Genomic DNA, 19,838 nt, shown 5'->3' with positions numbered 1-19,838 from the left:
TATATAAAGCATAAACTATAATGTACATAATGTGCAAACAAAGAAAATAAATAAAGAAAAGAACCAAAATTCAGTACATATATTCTAAAAGCTATTTTAATCTCATTTAAAACTCACTATTGATGCCAAATTATCTTATAATTAATGCAATGATTAAATAAAGTGAATATAAAATCTTATTAGAAAAAAGGAAAGGGATCAAAAATCCTCACAGATAACATCCAAAACCACCTTATTTAAAAAGTAATAAATAAATTATTTATTTATTTTTTATTATTTTAAAGAGTATTATTTTACTCCAATAAGTTCTATATAAATGTAAGATTCACCAAATCCATTATGTATTTTACATTACTATGAAATCGCTACTCTTAATATATTATAGCGGATTATATTCCTGTTTTTTATCAAATCTGATCATACTTTACTTAATATTATCTTTTAACAATAACTGGTTTACTTTTATTCTAGACTTTATATAAAACAATAATAATTGATTTTAACATATACATGAGTTGAGATAGTTTTAAAAATAAAACCCAAGTCCCTGTATATATGCCATGTAAAAAACAAAACTTTGTTCTTTTATATGCATGTGCTGTACATATTCACAATGTGATTAAAAATTTGATAAGGCATTAAGCGTATATATATACTCCATTCGGAGGTGCTCCTACTTAAAAGGAGGCTATTACACAGAAGAAGAAAATAAATTTTCGCGCGAAATATATAAGCCGTACTGGCAACAGGTGAAAATTCAAAATTAAAATTCCTTCTACAAAAATTCTCTTGTTCCCCTTGCGAAAATCAAATGATCGTCCCCATAAATGTCTTTTTGATTCTTGAATTTGGCGCGAACTAAACTTCCCGGTTAACTTCGCAGATCACATGATCAGTAGCCATTTTGGAAATACGGGAAGTACGAGTAATGCAACTTGTTTTGCCGTGAATCACCGTTAAACAGTGACTAAAATGGGTACAAAGTGCAATTTTACATGTTTACAATACCTCTGTTATCAACTGTTTATATGCATTATCAATTTCGCACATTTAGATATCCAAATGTTCTTGTATATCTGTTTGTCAACAAAGTTGACAGTCTGATTCACCGTTCTGACATGCATTTTATGTCCCTCTATAAAACGATAAAAAAAACATATAGAAAGCGTTTACAGTCTTGAAAAATAATTCATCTTTCACATTTGACATGTTTTGTGCACAGTACCACATGTTCTTGGTCTATGTGCCCCCCTTTTTCTCTGTGACCATATTTACAATGAAATTTCAGCTAATTTCCTTTAATGGCTTTATTTGATATAATTTTAGGATTTCCTTGCTATCACCAACATGATCTTACATTGTGGGCATTTTATATTTGAAGCCCCAATAGAAAAATTTCGCGAGTCTTGTATTTTTTTCTCTTTTTTTTTTTTTACATTTCAATCTAGGCTTCCTAGACATGCTAGACAGTGTCAGTGAAGTTCATCAAAACAAAAGTCAGACAAACAGCAATGCTTCATCTGTTAGACTAGACAAAACAGTTATGACATCTTGAAAGGCTGTTTTTATTTTTTTTTGCAGTGACACCTTTGTATGACATTATAACGCCAAAGCAAATTTTTTTCCGCTGGACTAGGAGAGGAGATTTTCCTTTCAACTTTCAGACCCAATTTTGCCGTGAAATCTTCACTGACTGCTAGAAATTTTTACATATATATAAAAATTTTCACCTTTTGTGTGCTTGCATGTTGGTGCAATATATTTCCTAAAATATCCAAAAGTAGTGATACAATTTAGGATGATGATGACCTTCATCTTTTTTCAAATGGTTACCATGGTTACACAGATTTTCTAAGATTCTTCACTTTCTAAAAGAATAAATAGATCTATAAACCGAACTACGTAAAATTTGACAGTCCACCATTTCAAGATAATTTAAGATGTTTGAAGGCACGCCATGACTAGTTACATAATGCAATATAGGTTTCATAAAATTAACTTAATTAGAATTTGTTCAGCTCTTTTTCATCCTTGCTGAAGATAATAAAATAAATGTGAGGATTTATAGGAATCCTTTTCCGTGACAAATTTTCAAGAGCTTATTTCAATGCCTTTTTGTAAGAATGAATGAAAAAAGAATTAAGAATTAATGCCTTTGATTTGGCTTTATTTGAAACAACAGTTTGTCTTAAATAAAGGGCCATATATATTCTATTTAATTCTTTTTCATATTGTTCAAATCATACCCATATCTGTCAACTGACCTGTATTCTGTGGGTTACACCCGTGAATTTCCCCTTTCACACAGGATTTTTTAAACACCCGCCGGATATTCAAATAACTCAGTATTTCAGAAAATGACCCTTTTTCACCTGTATTTCTGACAGGTATTGTTTCTGGTATTAAGATAAACAATTGAAAAGTCAAAACCTAGGATTTGCTTATCTGTGCCAATGACGGCTATCAAAACATTGCATTTGATTAAAAAGTAACAATTTAAGAATTTTCTCGTTAATTGTACCCAAAAAAGTTTAAACCAGACAAGCTTGAAATTCAATTCTATGTCCTGATTAAAAGATTTGCCTTTTGCAAATATCAACTATCCTGTAAAAATCATTTTGAAACAATTTGAACCTTTTCATACATTTCTGTTGGAGTAAATCATTTTAATATCACAAGTGTTTAAGCTTTAAATTAAATCCATATGCTCTAAAGGAAACACACTGACTTCTTTCTATTTATCTTTCTCCAGTCCTGTGTATAGGAGCACATTAGCTATAATTGATTTCTAATTACATGTATAGCTCGGGTTTATGGCATTCATTAATAAAAATAGTATGAATAAAACACTAAGAGGGCATTGCTTTAGAAAGATATTTGATAAATGATAAATATTAATATAATTAACTAATACAAAAGTGAATATTAGTAGGAAACTCAGTCATTTGTCAGTGGTAGTATGTAAAAAAAAAAAAAAAACCGAAAAAAGCAAAAGAAAAAAAACATGTTATGACCTGACACTTTCTACTGTTTGTATCTATCAAGTCATGCATATTTAAAAATAGCTACATTGTATATAGGCGTGTAAAAAATGTATCACAGACAAACACAATAATTTAAACATTACTTTGACTTTGGCTGCAAAATATTGGATCACACATTTTTTTTAACTGGATGCTTTGACTTGTGGGTTGCTAATATTTGCTTTCCAATTGCATAATTGTTGACCTTGTCCAATGGCACATTTCTGGAAGCCTTATAATGTCTTTGTAGTTTTACAATTGATTGTATTGTGGAGTATGACTATCTCTTTGTTGTTTTACAGTGGAATGCATTGTGGTTTTACAGTGGAATGCATTGTGGAGTATGACTATCTCTTTGTTGTTTTACAGTGGAATGTATTGTGGAGTATGACTATCTCTTTGTTGTTTTACAGTGGAATGTATTGTGGAGTATGACTATCTCTTTGTTGTTTTACAGTGGATTGTATTGTGGAGTATGACTATCTCTTTGTTGTTTTACAGTGGAATGTATTGTGGAGTATGACTATCTCTTTGTTGTTTTACAGTGGAATGCATTGTGGAGTATGACTATCTCTTTGTTGTTTTACAGTGGAATGTATTGTGGAGTATGACTATCTCTTTGTTGTTTTACAGTGGAATGCATTGTGGAGTATGACTATCTCTTTGTTGTTTTACAGTGGAATGTATTGTGGAGTATGACTATCTCTTTGTTGTTTTACAGTGGAATGTATTGTGGAGTATGACTATCTCTTTGTTGTTTTACAGTGGATTGTATTGTGGAGTATGACTATCTCTTTGTTGTTTTACAGTGGAATGTATTGTGGAGTATGACTATCTCTTTGTTGTTTTACAGTGGAATGCATTGTGGAGTATGACTATCTCTTTGTTGTTTTACAGTGGAATGCATTGTGGAGTATGACTATGAAGCAGAGCAACCAGATGAACTAAGCATTAAAGCCGGTCAAATTATAAAAAATGTATTAACAGAAGATGGAGGATGGTGGGAAGGAGAACTTGATGGAAAGAAAGGGATGTTCCCAGATAATTTTGTAAAGGTAATGTTTAAATGTAGGACAGAAAGTTTGAGAAATTCATTAAGATAGTAAGCTATTTTTTATAAGTTTTTATATTCCTGTAGAAGAAAACCAGATTTATTTTGAAAACTTATACATCATTTATGTTGTTTAATCTCATACTACACAAGTACAATGTAGGATAGATGGAATTAACTGATTTGACAAAGTTGTCTTCACTTCTGTTTTAGATAATTGAAAAGAAAGATAAACCAGTTGAGAAACGTGAAGAACCCAAAAGAGATTTGAAGACCCAGCAGAGAACATCTGTCAGAGATTTAGCCAGCAAGATCAAAGATGGCATACCTGTTGGTGGTTCACAGAAGAAAAAAGGTTGATAATTGGGTCATATCCAGTTGCAATAATCTGTTAAAATTGCGAGCAAACATACAGCAGCCTATAAAATCATAATAAATAGAGAAAAAATTCACATACTTTCAATATATCACACTATAAAGTCAGCTTAATTTAGCTATGTTTTATCTGTATTTTGAAATCAGTTTCATTCAGGGCAGTTTACCAAACATGATGATTGTGTGCCATAATGAACACCAAATATAGTTGTCAATGTTTATTTGGCCATAATGAACACCAAATATAGTTGTCAATGTTTATATGGCCATATTGAACACCAAATATAGTTGTCAATGTTTATTTGGCCATAACGAACACCAAATATAGTTGTCAATGTTTATTTGGCCATAATGAACACCAAATATAGTTGTCAATGTTTATTTGGCCTTAATGAACACCAAATATAGTTGTCAATGTTTATATGGCCATAATGAACACCAAATATAGTTGTAAATCCTAATTCAACTATTTAAAGTCATAAACTTGTTAACTTTGGTGCTCAGGTGGCATACAAAATCACTGTTTAGTCATGGTGGTCAATATACAACAGTTAATATTCCAGATATGTATCAAAATAACCTTAGTGATCTTTTTATCAACCATTTTACTATGTAGGTATATAGATCTATTCATTCAAAGTAATAATAGTTGATAGGTAAAAGGAGTTGTTGGTTAAAATTTAAATGCCAATGAAACAACAGACAAACACAAAAGTAAGCTAAAAATAGACAAGCTATATAGAATTTACCATATGGTTTTCATCAATGAATAGTACCTGAACTGCTTGACAAGATCTATGTTGCCTCAAATATACTTACTTACTGGTAAAAGAATTCAAGCCTCTTGTTATTACATATGTTTGGAGCTAACATGGCACCAACAACAAGGTAACAGTCTTCACAAAAGCAGTAAATAAAACATTTATAATTAGCATTTGTAACTATAAACATACCTGATATTAGAAATAATAAGTATAAAAATAAGGTCCACACTATATTGAATTGACTTGAATTCAGTAAAGGCCTTCCAAAAAAAAAAAAAATTCTTGTTTCAGATGACATAAAATTGAGTGTTAGTAACTGTTTACTAAACTTATAATTTTTTTGAAATACTAAAGATTTTCTTCCCCAGGAATAGATTACCTGAGCTGCATTTGGCAAAACATTTCGGAATTTGGGGTCCTTAATGAACTTCATACTTTATTTGGCCTTTTAAACTTGTTTGATTTGAGCATCACTGACTGCCATACAAATTTTATTCCTGATATCTATGATGTGTTTATTTGGAAGGCAGTTTGTTTCAGCACCAGCCACCCATACAATTGTAATTGAGAATCATAGTGCATTACAGTGTGAAAAGTTGCTCTGTTACCCATCACCCATGTATTATTAATATAAAGTGCCTTCCAACCCCCCTTACATTTTTTTCTGGAATAGCCCTTATGGTGGAACCAAACACCTGGACTAAAATTAATTTGGTTCGTTTAATTTTCATAAAATTTTGACAAAATATTTACTTTGACCCTTTGACAAAAAAATAAAATTTTTTAAAAACTTGAACCACACACTCTGTCGGAAAATTTGACAAACACTGATTTTGATCATTGAGAAGCTTAGTATTTCCTTAACAATAGAACATGATTAAAACGTTCAGCTGATTTTTACAGAGGTATCTCCCTATAGTGTTATGTACCACCTTATGGTGAGATTTATCCAAGTTGATGATATCCATGCTTTATAACCTAAATCTGGATATATATGAAATGTAGCACAAACAAACAAAAAATTTGTACAATATCTATTTTTAGAATCTCATCAAGCAGTGATCAAAAGAGCCAAAGTTTTATATTCTTATGAGCCTGACAACGAAGATGAATTAAAGTTAGACATAGATGATGTTGTTGATGTTTTTAAACAGGTTTGTATTTATAAAGCAAAAGGCTAATCAGAATTTCCATATTTGGCTAATGACTTTGTCACCTTTCCTCAACATTAACATGTATCAACTCTTAATTACCTTCAAACTTTTAGAATGTTTGTATTATAAATCGAAGATGTAAACCTCGCTTAAGTTGGAGAATTTTTCTGATTTACTAGATGGTAAAACTGATTGATTTTCAGCTACATTCTATCTTTTTGGAAAATTCTTTCATCACTGAGCCATCAAACTTTATAAAATATTTGTATAAATAACATTTACTTTTTAACCAGGTTTCTGAAGGAAATTAAAGTGGTGAACTTTGGTGTTGTATCTTTAAGGACAAATGATCCTTGATTGATTGGTAAATAGGCACAGAACATGGCAGGTCACACGAGACTGAAAGTTTCATACATTAGAATACATCAATTTCATTCGTACTAGCTGTCCCGTTATATTCAACAATGAATGCCTTAAAAATACAGAAAATCCATTTTGCTGTCAATTTGACAGCCCATTACTTGTTTAAATACTGAAAATGACAAAGATTTCACTGATTCAAAGTTTTTCTGGGCATTCTGGGCAATACTGACTTTAAAGGTCTCTTTATCCAAGAAAAGACTTCCATATAATGAGTGAAAGAAAAAGTTGGTACAAAGTGAGGCAGTGGCTCACATCTACTACCAACAAAAATAGAATCCATCCTTGACCTTTTATTAGTTTGCAGGAAGAAGAGGGCTGGTGTGGAAAGGCTCACTACATGGTAAAGTTTGTGTTTTTCCATCCATTAACCTGTAACCTTTAATTAGTTTACAGGAAGAAGAGGGCTGGTGTGGAAAGGCTCACTACATGGTAAAGGTTGTGTTTTTCCATCCATTAACCTGTAACCTTTAATTATTTTTCAGGAAGAAGAGGGCTGGTGGGAAGGCTCACTACATGGTAAAGTTGGTGTTTTTCCATCCAACTTTGTACAAGTTATTGAAGAAATAGAACCGACAGCTAGAGCAGAAAACATTCCAGGTATATTGCAATAACTTTGGACTATACACTTCTTGTTGGTTAAGGGGTAGAATTTCTACTGATATACAGGGTTCACACACTTCCAGAAAAAGACAAAATTTGGTAATTCTGGAAAAATAATATGTCAAAAACCAAGAATAAAATTGGGAATCTTGTTGAATGTTAATATGTAAATGTCATTTGAAACGGGGTTCCCTAAACTTTGATGTTCCAATTTCTAAACTGACCAGAAAATCTTTAAGACAACTAGTTTCTTTTTGTGTTTTAAGTAATCAGGTTCTGGAATTGGTACCTAGTGAATGTTTATTTGATCATTCATGTTACAGTTTTTTTAGGTTCAATATGGTTAGAGAAAGTTTTTCCCTGTTCTGAAATTGTAAACCTATTTATATGAAATAAGGAGATATGGTATGTGTTCTTTTTATGTCCCCATACAATAGAAGAGGGTATAATGTTATTGGATCTGTGCATCTGTTAGTCTGTTGGTCTAGTATTAGGTTACATTTTTGGTTAAAGTAGTTTGTGGTCACATCAACATGAAACTTAGTACACATGTTCATTATGAAGTGGGTTGTTTAATATATGTGCCAAATTAGGGTTTTTGTCTCGCCTGCAACGAAAGTCACAGTATGTGAGACATAGGTATTACAATCCGGCGACTGTGTAATCTATTTGTATAAAGCTTTATATTTCAGAAGGTAGGAGACCTGGATGCTTCATACCTTGTGTGCATATACCTTATGTTACGAAGATTCTGACGGTCATATGTCCATTGTCCTTGACCACATTTTCATGGTTCAGTGACCATGGTGACCGTTTGAAAAAACAAAAAACGTTTTTTTGTTAAGTGAAATACTCACTTATTATAAGTAAAGGATAACTATATTTAGTATATGGGTTTCTTGCAATGCCTACATGTCTGTCAGGTAGGGTTCACCTGACCTCAACCTCATTCCATGGATCAGTGATCAAGGTTAAAGTTATGTGGTCAAGTCAGTATCTCAGATACTATAAGCAATAGGACAACTATATTTGGTGTATGGAATGACTGTAAGGTGTACATGTCAGACTGGCAGGTTTTATATGACCTTGACCTCAATTTCATGGTTCATTGGACAATGTTTAGTTTTTGTGGTTTGGTCTATTTCTCAGATACTATAAGCAATAGGGCTGCTTTATTTGGTATATGGAATAATTATTAGGTGTTCATGTCCGTCTGGCAGTTTCATCTGACCTTGACCCCATTTTCATGGTTCATTGGACAATGTTTAGTTTTTTGTGGTTTGGTCTATTTCTCAGATATTATAAGTAATAAGTCAATTATATTTAGTGTATGGAACAATTGTAAGATGTGCATGTCTGTCTGGCAGGGCCCATATGACCTTGGCCTCATTTTTATTGTTCATTGGTCAATGATTAGTTTATGTAATTTTGTCAGCTTATCAGATACTATAAGCAATAGGTCAACTATTTTTGGTGTATGGAATGATTGTAAGGTGTACATGTCTGTCTGATGGGGTTCATATGACCTTGACCTCATGTCATGGTTCATTGGTCAATGTTAAGATTTTTTGTTTTGATCTGTTTCTCAGGTACTATTGGCGATAGGACCACTATATTTGGTGTATGGAATGATTGTAAGGTGTACATATCTGTCTGGCATGGTTCATCTGACCATGGCCTCATTTTCATAGTTAATGTGATACTTGTAGTAAAACCTTCATATAACATACTTTTAACATGAATTCAATGATAATTAAAACAGGCAAGGTATTTCAGCGTGTGCACTCTTGTTACCCATAAATATAGAAATGTGATAGTTTGAGCAGAGCATTGTGTCCTATTTACATACTCTTGTTTTGCCTTTTGTATTTAATTTGATTATGTTTCTATTAAATAAACCTGATAATAATAAACCAACATTTACCACCCATTTTCATGATGGGTATTTTACTAGTAACACACAACCAAAAATGTTTAGCCTTTTTAGTTGGTCTTTTTTTTTTTTTTTTTTTAATTTTCTAGTTAAATTCTTATCATATGCTCTTTGTTATAAGCATAAGCTGGAACTTTAAATATTAAAAACTACAAACTTATTTAAATTTAAATGACAAAGAAGAATGGGGTTATCCAGAAACATTCATTTTAATTTTCAGAGGAAAAGCCAAAAGACCCACCACAAGCAGAACCAAAGACAAAGAAAATTGTAGGTGGTGTTGGTTTGGGTAATATATTTGATGGAGGACCTATCAAACTGAGGTCAGCAACAAGATCTAAAATACCACCACCAGAACAGGTAAAACTGCTTGCCCCCAAATAGCAGGGATATTATATAGATATATAAAAATAAGGAGATGTGGTATGATTAATTGCCAATGAGAACCAGTGACCGAAGAACAAGTGTTTAGAAATGGCCTACTTACATGTATATACAAAAAAGAGGTGTGGATTATACATGTACATCAATGAGACACAACCGTCAACACAAAACTTACCAACATCTAAAGGTCAACATACGACCTTCAGCAACAGACAGGTGCCTGTGCAGTTTGTCAAGCTCTAAACTGGCTCAAGTCGAAAATAAATACGGCAATAAATTTAAACTGTCACCGATCCGGGTTTTAACACCAAACTCTCTTGTATGACAGTCAAGGTTCTATTGCTTAAATCTTTCCACTCAAAACAAACACATTACAGGTACAAAGATATGGAGTCATTTTTGATGTCATCAATTTACAATTCACTATTATGTATGGCTGCAACTGTTACTAAATTTAGTATTTTGACAAATAATTTTAAGAATTTTTATTTATTAACCATGCAAAGGAAGAACACAGAAGTTTTCCGAAGTGGAAAAATTTTGAATAACAGCTGTTGATAACCCCAAGCAACATTAAACATATTACTTACATTAGGAATATGTGGAATAAGCAGGATAACACAAACCATTGCACTTTTCATTTAATAGGCCTGCTTAGACAATACTTTGGTTGAACATAATATCGTTATTGCTGTTAAACACAATGTTAATGTTCTGTTTGGATTGATTAGTTTAACTTCCAGTGGCAAATATTTCATGCATGTCTAGCACAATGTTCTGCTTGGAGGCAAGAACAATAACACAGTCAATAAACCTTCAGTTTTTGTTGTTGATGAAAGCTTTAGTAGAAAATAATGTCATTGTTTATGTTATTGTAGGAGACGAAGCCAGAAGAACCAAGTCATCATCCAATAAGTGTGCCAAAGAAAGAAAAACACGGTAAATACATTTTAATTATACACACATTTGTATTTTGATCTATAGGAGTGATGAAAAAGTACTAATAGAATTGATGAGGAGTCTGGAATTGGTTCTTAGTTAAGATAAGAAACATTTTAAATAAAAGCTTTTCTGAAATAACAGAATGCAGGCAAATTTCGTTTTCTAAATGATCCAGAACTGGTATAGACCTGTATTTGATAAATATTGGACTTGAATTAATTTGTATATTTGAAAGTTTCTGTAATGAAGCAACTCATAATCAAAAGGAAAACTTAAGTAAAATTATGGTTGTTATTGGAAAATTTGGTCTAAGCTGGGCCATGAAAGGGTGATCCTTTCTTCTCATTCTGGAAATATCATTTCTTACCACTTTTTTTTTTCTCTGTTATGTTATGTTTGAAGTGTAAAAAGGGCAAAATTGTGTTATTCCTGTGTTAAATTATCTACTCAGCTAACTATAGTGATGGTTGTTTTGTATATTTTAACATTTTGATTTTATAATAGACAAAAAAAACTCTTACTTAGCCATAGTGTTTAATTAAAACTTTTGGTATATATATATATATATATATATAGAGTTTCTTCCAAGTTATTATATAATAGCTTTAATTTATGTATACAACCAAAAAATATACCCCTGTATCCTGCCTCCTGGCAGAAAACAATAGGGTAGGTAGGTAGGTAAAAAAAATTCATTATTGAAAATATTTTATAAAGACTATATAGGGAAATGTTCAGAACTGTGCTTAATTGAAATGTGTGGACTTTTAACAGTGTTTAACCAAAAATGTCTATAATGTGTGGCAGGAAACAGAACTATATGTTTTGGCCTTATTTGCTTGAGTTTGCTTGCAATCTTAGTAACTATATACATTATATCAAGGTGTTTGTCATTAACCATAGATAAATATTTGTTTACTTTGACAGACCAACCCCCAGCAGAGCAAGCCACACCCCTGTATACAGATCAGAGATCACCAAGTCTTTTCTCTGATATTTCTGGCAGTTTTTTTCATACAGTTTATGACTCTGAAACTGAATTAGATATTTTGCCAGAAACTAGAGTATCTATTCAGGACCTGAACATGCTTCAGTATTCTGAAATCTTGTCAAAAAAATCTATTGTAAATTCAGATATTAATGTATGTGTTGTTGATGTACATAATTCATATCTAGGGGAGACAACTTCTAAATTACATCCAGAATTGGAGTCTGTTTTGAAGATTTCCAAAATTCCTGAGTTTCCTGAAGAAGAAGAGTATCTGATAGAATATGCTGATATAGAACCCGAAAAAGGAAAGAGGAGAAATTATCCTAATGTTGGATCATTTAAACTGTCTGATTTCTTATCAAGGAGTAGTATGACTAATGCTAACAGTAACAACTCTAAAAGTCTGCATCAGAAAACAGTGAAAGAAAAGACATCATCCTTGCATAACAATTGGACTGTTCCAGATATTGAATCAATGAAATCGTCCCAAGTAAAGGTAACAAAGGTCAAAAAGAAAAAGGGTCTTCTGCCTAAAGTTAGTTTGAATCTTTTTAGCAAGAAAACCAAGTCTACTAAGGATAGAACTGTAGCCTTTAGTAATAAGATTTCACCGATACCAAGTACTACAGACACAACAGAAATGGAAGAGAAAAACAAACTGGAGGAAGAATTAGGGAATTTGACTTTCGGTCATAGGAGTATAGAGGGTTACACTGTGGATGATTTCACTACAAAGGAGACACAGAAATATCACACTAATGAGAGCTACCCTCAATCACAGTCAACAAAAAATATCTTCAGTAATCTTAGTGTGGAAGATTTAGCAGTGGACGGGGAAATTGACAGAGAAAGAAAGCGTTCTCATTTCAGAAAAGTAGCTGAAGTTCACCAGTCTGCTCCTAATATCAAATACCATCAATCGTTAAGAACTGACAGACTTGAGCCTAAAGATGTTGACAACAAACAAATTCTTAAAGAGAATTACTTGGCTACCTTAAACGATTCTGGACATTTATCTCCCTTTATGAAAGTCATTGCCAACAAGTATAAACTTTTCGATGTAAAAGACCCAAGTCAAAATGAGAGTTTAGGACACAGATGTTTAACCTTACCGCGGGACATGAAGTTTTACAATAACTCTGTTGACAGTGAGGTTGACCTAGTATTTGATGAAAGTCCTTATGTTTCCATGCTATCGAGGAAGTTTTCACCAGGGGGAGACGAATCTGATCAGTCATCACGTAAAAGGAAATCACCACTATCAAAGTCTGCATCAGTGGCAAAGAAACGTTCAGCTACTGGTGATAGTCTTGGTAGTCCTTGTAACAAAGTCTTGTTAATGACTGAAAGAGAGTTCATTAGTGATTATGTGGATAATGTACTGGATGATGTTGTTGAGGAATTAAAAGATGAAGGTTTGGGAAAATCGAAAGACACTAATGATATGTTTTGTCACCACAAGGAAGAATTTGAAAGGATTCGAGCTCGATTTGAATCAGGAGTGGGAGAAGAAGCTGTTGGTGGAATTTCACCTTTTATCGTTCCAACTTTGGCAATGTTATGTTTAGATGTGTTGGATGATTGGGAAAAGCGATTCATCAAGCAGTGGAAGAAAAAGTATGACATCTCATCCTACACTCCTCCCAGACAGGAAACAAGCTTATTTATTGATCCTGACAAATCCAGTAATTTTTCATGTCCTTCTACAGCTGCCACCAGAAGTGATGTTTATGAACCATACTGTGATAGTAAACTGAGTCTTACTGGGGATAGTCTGTCTGAGACTTCATTCAGTAGAGGTATAGATAGTTATTCATTAGATATGTCAGTAAACGAGTCATTTAAGCAGACAGGACCATGGGTGTCACCAGCCGCAGTCAGGAGAGATCTAACAATCTACCCAAAGCAGTTTACATTAAAAGAAGGCCAAAATGTATCCATGATGTCAAATTGTTCCAACCAGTCAACTCAAACCCCAGGTTTTGATAGATCACATAATGATTTGATAAACATCTCTGTCAATCAGAGGCTAGTACAAACAAGAAACGTCAGTACGTCACCAATCCAAGAACTTCTAATGGCTGATCTAAGTATTGAAGAAAATAAAAGTAACAACTCTTCAGATTATTGTGAAGGCTCTCCTTGTGTGACATCAAAACCTCGATACTCAAGTTCTCCCATTGACCACATTCCAAACTTGGATTTGAGTTCTGAGAAAGAGGAAAGTGACAATCTACAAGAGCAATTACAGTGTGATGTCAGAAAATCAGAAACCATTGACAGAGAAAAGAGTTGCACAACAATTCAAGGTGGTCACAATTCTAGTAGAGTGCAAAGGTCAAGAACTTTGAATTATTTATCAGATTTGGCACAAAGCTTGGCAGAGACGAGGAGAAAAAGATTTGCATTCAAACATTTGTTTCTTGGACATGAACAGAATCCAGTTAAACTATTGTCATTTGAAAAATTGTCAGATAGTGCAACAAGAGCCAGTAAAACTAGGGAACCAGTAAAGACTTGTGATAAATCATTGGATGGTGTTAAAAAGACTCCCATGGGCAGAGAGAAGACAAATAAGTCATTGGGTACAAACAGAAGTCCTGCTAAGAAACTTAAACAAATCAGTAACATGAAATCATGCTTTCCATTTGAAGATTTCAGCACAAATGATACATATTTCAACAGAATTTTGGATGAGGACAAGGAAGAAAGTGGTAATGGTAGTCCTCCAAAAAAATTTAATCACTTTGGAAAATTTACGGTGTCCTATGAAAACCAAAAACCACAGTTTGATTTTCAGGAACTCAAATCCAAGGAAAGAAAATTTGAATTTTGTAGCAAGTATGCAAATTTAATCAGTTGTCATGGTGATAAGAATTGTTCTGCCAACATTGAAAGGTTTTCTAACAAGGAAGAACACCTAGATCGACAGACTGAAATCCAACCAAGGTTATACACAAAAGAGTATGTAGAACCTGTACAATTGTTAGACAATTCTACCGAGTCCGATGGTCCCTTTGTCAGGATTGATAAACAAGGTAATTACGTGATATACGACTACCCTGAGGATCCTGTTCCAACTGATGACGACATGAACCATGATTTTATAAAGGACGACAGCGAGGATTTGATAGACGATGAGTTGTCACCTGATTCGCTCAGTTTTTTGTCAAGTTTAACACGAGAAATGAAACAGCTTGATTTTACTGACACTCCCAAAGCAGACGACAATGGCTGCAACTTGAATGCATTTCTACAAGAAGCATTAAAACCGTTGGACGAGTTATTATCTGATGAGTCTAGTGTAGAGGATGTGTCTGTCTGTCATATGTCACCCACAGGATGGCATTGTACACCTGATTTTCCCAGTTTTGTATCGTTCAGAGAGAATGAGGAGTCTTTTGGGTCTGATACTAATGATGATTATCCAGAACCAGATCATGTTTCTATGTTATTTGTTACAGATTCACCCGATAATTATCCCGAACCAGATTATTTTTCTAAGTATGAGACTTTGAAAGTCAAAAAATCTGTTACAAATGAAGATTTAATACAGGAAGTTTTAGAAGATGATAGAGAAAATTGTAAAACTCAAGATAATTCTGAAACTTTAGATAATGAGCAGAAAGGTACTTGGTGTAAGGAGACTCTAGATGATTGGTTGAATTACAATCAGGTTGTCTCGGAGTATATGGCCCCTGATAGAAAGGAAAGGTATCCAACCTTTACATTTGTCACACCTCACAAAACACAGCATTCAGAGAGGGGAGATTATCAAGTGGAGTCTGAGGAAAGAATATGGGCAAATGATCAGAAGGAAACACCATTTTCTACACCAGGACCTCACATTTATTCTACACCAGGACCTTACATTTATTCTACACCAGGACCTTACATTTATCGCAGCCCAGAACCTAACACTTGTGACAACACATTTGTATCTGTTTCTGACATGTCGTTTAATGATTCACGTGGTTGTACTCCGTACTTTACCGATGATCCCGATACGACTATAGAAGATCCTGTCCTAGCCAACACAAACAACAATGATCTGTTTACAGATGACCACAATAACATATCTATAGACGATAGTTTTAATCGTGTGGACCTGGATCATGTACTTGTGGCCATCATTGAGGAGGAGGACGATACCTTAGAAGTTTAAATGTTTGTGTGCTTTGTAAATAACAATGTTGTAGGAGGAAGAAACCTCAGAAGTATAAACATTCTAAGCCTTGTAAATTACATTTAACTTAAAACTGCTGCCCATGAACTTGTAGCCCACACTGATGAAATACCATAGAAGTATAGAAAGTTCTTGTGTCTTGTCAATTACTTTACACTTTAACACTGCTGCTCAGAAGTTTTAGATTTTACATTTTAAGAAGTGAGAGTTAACAAAATTTGTACAACTTGCCATGAAGGAAGAAGTGTGTTATACTAGTTGAACTTATATCCATCCACTTTTGTTAAGTTTTAGATTTAGATTTTATTTGAGAAACCTTGTAAATATATCTTATGTCATTTCAACTTTATAATCCTGTTATATTTTTCAGTAAAGTTTGGTGCCGCTCCATTGATTTTTGCTTAAATTACAGACTTTGAGAATTTTGTGAAACAGTTAGACTTTCATTCCCAAATATCCACTCCTCAAAATGGGTTCAAGCTTTATTTGCAAGTACATATAGGGCCATTTGTGGCATTCTGACACATCTAGTTTCAAAAGATTTAATTTTAAATCTTAAAAATTGAAATAAAATCACTTGAATATACAAGTTAGTACTATGATTAAAATTTAATGACTTTTTTCATTGAAATTTGTTTGTTGGTTTTTTTTTCGTTATAATTTTATTAACTGAGAAATCCCTTGTCAGAACCGTCCAGAGTTAATCATTTTTTTTTTGTTCATTATTGTTATGTAAAGATTATATGAGGTCATAAGAAATCTATTGTGTTAATTTTCGTAACCATTATGATCATATCATTAAGGCAATAATAATAAGAATGATAATAATAGTAGTTCTTTTATGTGGTGCTAAATTTATATTATATATTGGTTTAAAAAAAAAAAAGAATTTAATGTATGAATGCAAGCAAGTAGTGTTTTTTCATATAGGTGTATGAGAAAGTTCAGGAGTATTTGCTATTGCCAAATGTATGTTTTGAAGGGGTTTTGTTTAATGTTTGTAAACTTATTAAATGTATATATTATCATATGTATTAGTGCATTCAATCGTAACTTATTATGTATATAATGTTATTAGTTATTTGAAAATGTTCAATTAAAGTTTGATCATTCACTATTTTTTTTAATGAAATCACTTCAAGTATAGCTCTGTTTAGCTGGGTTCCTTTTAGAATTATATGTGTATATTATCATATAACTGAAAAGGAGGTACAATTGAAAGTGGACCACTTATTACCTTATATTTGCCCTCAGGAGTTGGATTAACCCACAACTTAACCTTGAAAAGTACTTGTTTCCAAGTGGGGAAAAACCTTGTTGAGTGACCTGTTTTCATGGCCTTAGATCTTAAGATACTAGTAAAGTGGTATGATCTCTAATTTTACTGATTGTGGCATTTTGACTGAGTGTTAATTCACAAGCTAGGTGATGCATGCACAGCAGGAGACGCACACCTTGTCAACACACCCAATTCCACTCCATTTGGAGTGTGTGCTTCTCCCAGTTATTGTTAGTGATCTTGAGTTTTCTCTTCCTATTCAGTGTACTTTTGGAGTTCATGCTTCTCCCAGTTATTGTTGGTTACCATGATTTTTCTCGTCCTATTCAATGTACTTTTGGAATTGGTGCTTCTCTCAGTTATTGTTGGTTACCGTGATTTTCCTCTTCCTTTTCAGTGTACTTTTGGAGTTCGTGTTTCTCCCAGTTATTGTTGGTTACCGTGATTTTTCTCGTCCTATTCAATGTACTTTTGGAGTTCGTGCTTCTCCCAGTTATTGTTGGTTACCTAGATTTTTCTCTTCCTATTCAGTGTACTTTTGGAGTTCGTGCTTCTCCCAGTTATTGTTAGTTACCTAGATTTTTCTCTTCCTATTGAATGTACTAGTTTGGAACATCAGTATACTACTGCTGCCTTAATTTAACCCAAAACTTTTCTTAGGAAAAATCCCAGAATTGAATCTGCTTTCAAACTTGTCAAAGGGCATGTCAAGGGGTTTCAATAAAATCTTACCAAACACATGCTGTCAAAAAAGGTCAAACATATTTTCCTGAAAGTATATCAGATTTGCTGCTTTGAAGACCTTTCCTCAATTGAGTACAGACAAATCTGAGATATATTGTTTGGATTTCATAATAGAAAAGAAAGGATATTGGGTATCCTTCCATGACACAAAATCAGTACATGCACAGCAAAAATAACAAAAAAGCAAAGAAAGAACAATTTTATTGCTGTTCTTGGTCTTGAAGTTATAGTGAGGCCTTTCTTTTACACGGTAAAAAAACTCTAACCTCACTGCAAGTGTAAGATGGTCATTAGCACAGGTTTTAGCAGAATTCTAAGTCATGTTGGTTTCTGTAGGATGTAGGTGTACCATTCATTGATAGGTGAATTATCCCAGAATTCTTTGTTTAAAGTTCTTCCATTAAGTGTGAGCCATTTAGTTATACAATTTGTTTTTAATATGGAAGAATTAGATTTTCCCCTGGCTGTTGACAAATAGCTCAGGCTGAGTCTTTCCTTAAACTCTAAATGTAATGAGATGTTTTGGGTGTTCTGTGCTATCACGTATTGAATTAATGGAAAGCGCAATCAAAATATATATTTTTACAAATACGACAAATGTTTTTCTTTTCTCCAAAAATATATAGAGAGATATAAAATAGAAAACTTCAGACATAAAAGTTGTATTCCTTAAAAAATTCAAACTAAAGCTTTAAATCTTCAAGTTGTCCATGCTATATATAAAGCATTGGTGTAAATTGATGAGATCATCAACCATTGAAGCATGTTCAGGTTGAACTAGAATCTGTATATTGTATATACTGTGGCTTTGCTCTATATATATACTGATTAGGTAAGATATCAATTTCTCATTTGTTCACTTGTTTTAAAAAATTGTGTGTTTTGGGGTTTTTTTTTTTTTTGTTAAAGTTAAAATTATTTTACATGCGTTATTTTCTTTACATTTTTGTTTAGTTGAAGGTTGTATTTTTATCAGTTTATTTGTGTATTTTCATTGCATTTTGTGGAGTAGCAAAACAGTTTAAAAGGAAATCAAAGGTGTATACAGATGCTCTGAATCTCTAAACTTATCTGATTATTCCTATCATTTTTTTTTTTCACTTTTGGGACCTATAAAATATTTGGCATTATTTATCTCTGTCAATTATGATAAAAGATGGATGAAATGTGATAGTCCTAGCCTTCAAGAAAAATATTTAGTCTTGTAAAATATTTAAAATATACAAACTTTGAGAGGTTTGAATTTGAACAAGTAATCCTAACCTATGACCTTGTTTGACCTTTGAATTGAATGAAAGAATTTCTTGTGTTTACACTTGAGATAAGAGTTTAAAAGTGAATTGTATTATAATAGATACAATAATACTGGTAGTAAATATTTTAAATAGATTATTGATCATTGGGTTTAAGACTTGTAACCATCAGCCTGTAATGTAATCATATATAATGTCAATAGGTAGAAACCAGTGATATTTTATGAAATGAGACCAAAAGCTGGTAAGAAATGGCCATAATTCTTTTTTCATATTTTAAAGTTTAAAAGTAAATTAAAAAAAGCATCCAATTACTGGAGTAAGATTTTATTGGAAGTTTGTTGCCAGATCAATGGTCTATTCTATTGGACCCATTAATTTTTCAATGTTGGGAGACTCAGTTTTAATTCAGAGATGAGATAAACATATAAAATTGTCATCTATGCTTATATTATAGTTTGGCATTTAGATTTTTGTGATTTGTGAATTAGATATGACACTAGATGTTGATAACACCAAAGCTTGCAGATTTAAATATATGTATAAAGGAAAAAATTATCCTAAATAAAAGGACTTTGGTAATCTGTTAATACCAGAGATATTTTAAGTGTGATAGTTACTTCAATCATGTTTTGACTGAGGTAGTGAGGTGTTGATTTCTGATATTTAGGGACTTTATTCAATTTATTCACAACTCTGTTAAGACTGCACAATTAAAGAGCTTGCTGTATCCTAG

General features: G+C 32.7%; 1 protein-coding gene across 6 annotated transcripts in view; it reads left to right on the top strand.

The window, feature by feature from the left end:
• The first annotated feature begins 895 nt into the window (after positions 1-895).
• Positions 896-19,838, top strand: part of LOC127725274 (CD2-associated protein-like) — a 43,540-nt gene continuing 24,597 nt past the window's right edge. For all 6 annotated transcript variants that reach the window (XM_052232147.1, XM_052232146.1, XM_052232145.1 and 3 more), the window contains exons 1-7: positions 896-976; positions 3,921-4,078; positions 4,288-4,429; positions 6,258-6,367; positions 7,273-7,387; positions 9,544-9,683; positions 10,586-10,646. In XM_052232147.1, the coding sequence (XP_052088107.1) occupies positions 973-976; positions 3,921-4,078; positions 4,288-4,429; positions 6,258-6,367; positions 7,273-7,387; positions 9,544-9,683; positions 10,586-10,646 (730 nt within the window). In that variant the 5' untranslated portion in view covers positions 896-972. The remainder of the gene's footprint in view (positions 977-3,920; positions 4,079-4,287; positions 4,430-6,257; positions 6,368-7,272; positions 7,388-9,543; positions 9,684-10,585; positions 10,647-19,838) is intronic.

The sequence above is a fragment of the Mytilus californianus genome, unplaced genomic scaffold (assembly GCF_021869535.1).
Source record: "Mytilus californianus isolate M0D057914Y unplaced genomic scaffold, xbMytCali1.0.p SCAF_15, whole genome shotgun sequence".
NCBI lineage: Eukaryota > Metazoa > Mollusca > Bivalvia > Mytilida > Mytilidae > Mytilus > Mytilus californianus.
The sequence above is the reverse complement of the archived record's forward strand: the minus strand, read 5'-3'. Positions and strand labels throughout refer to the sequence as shown.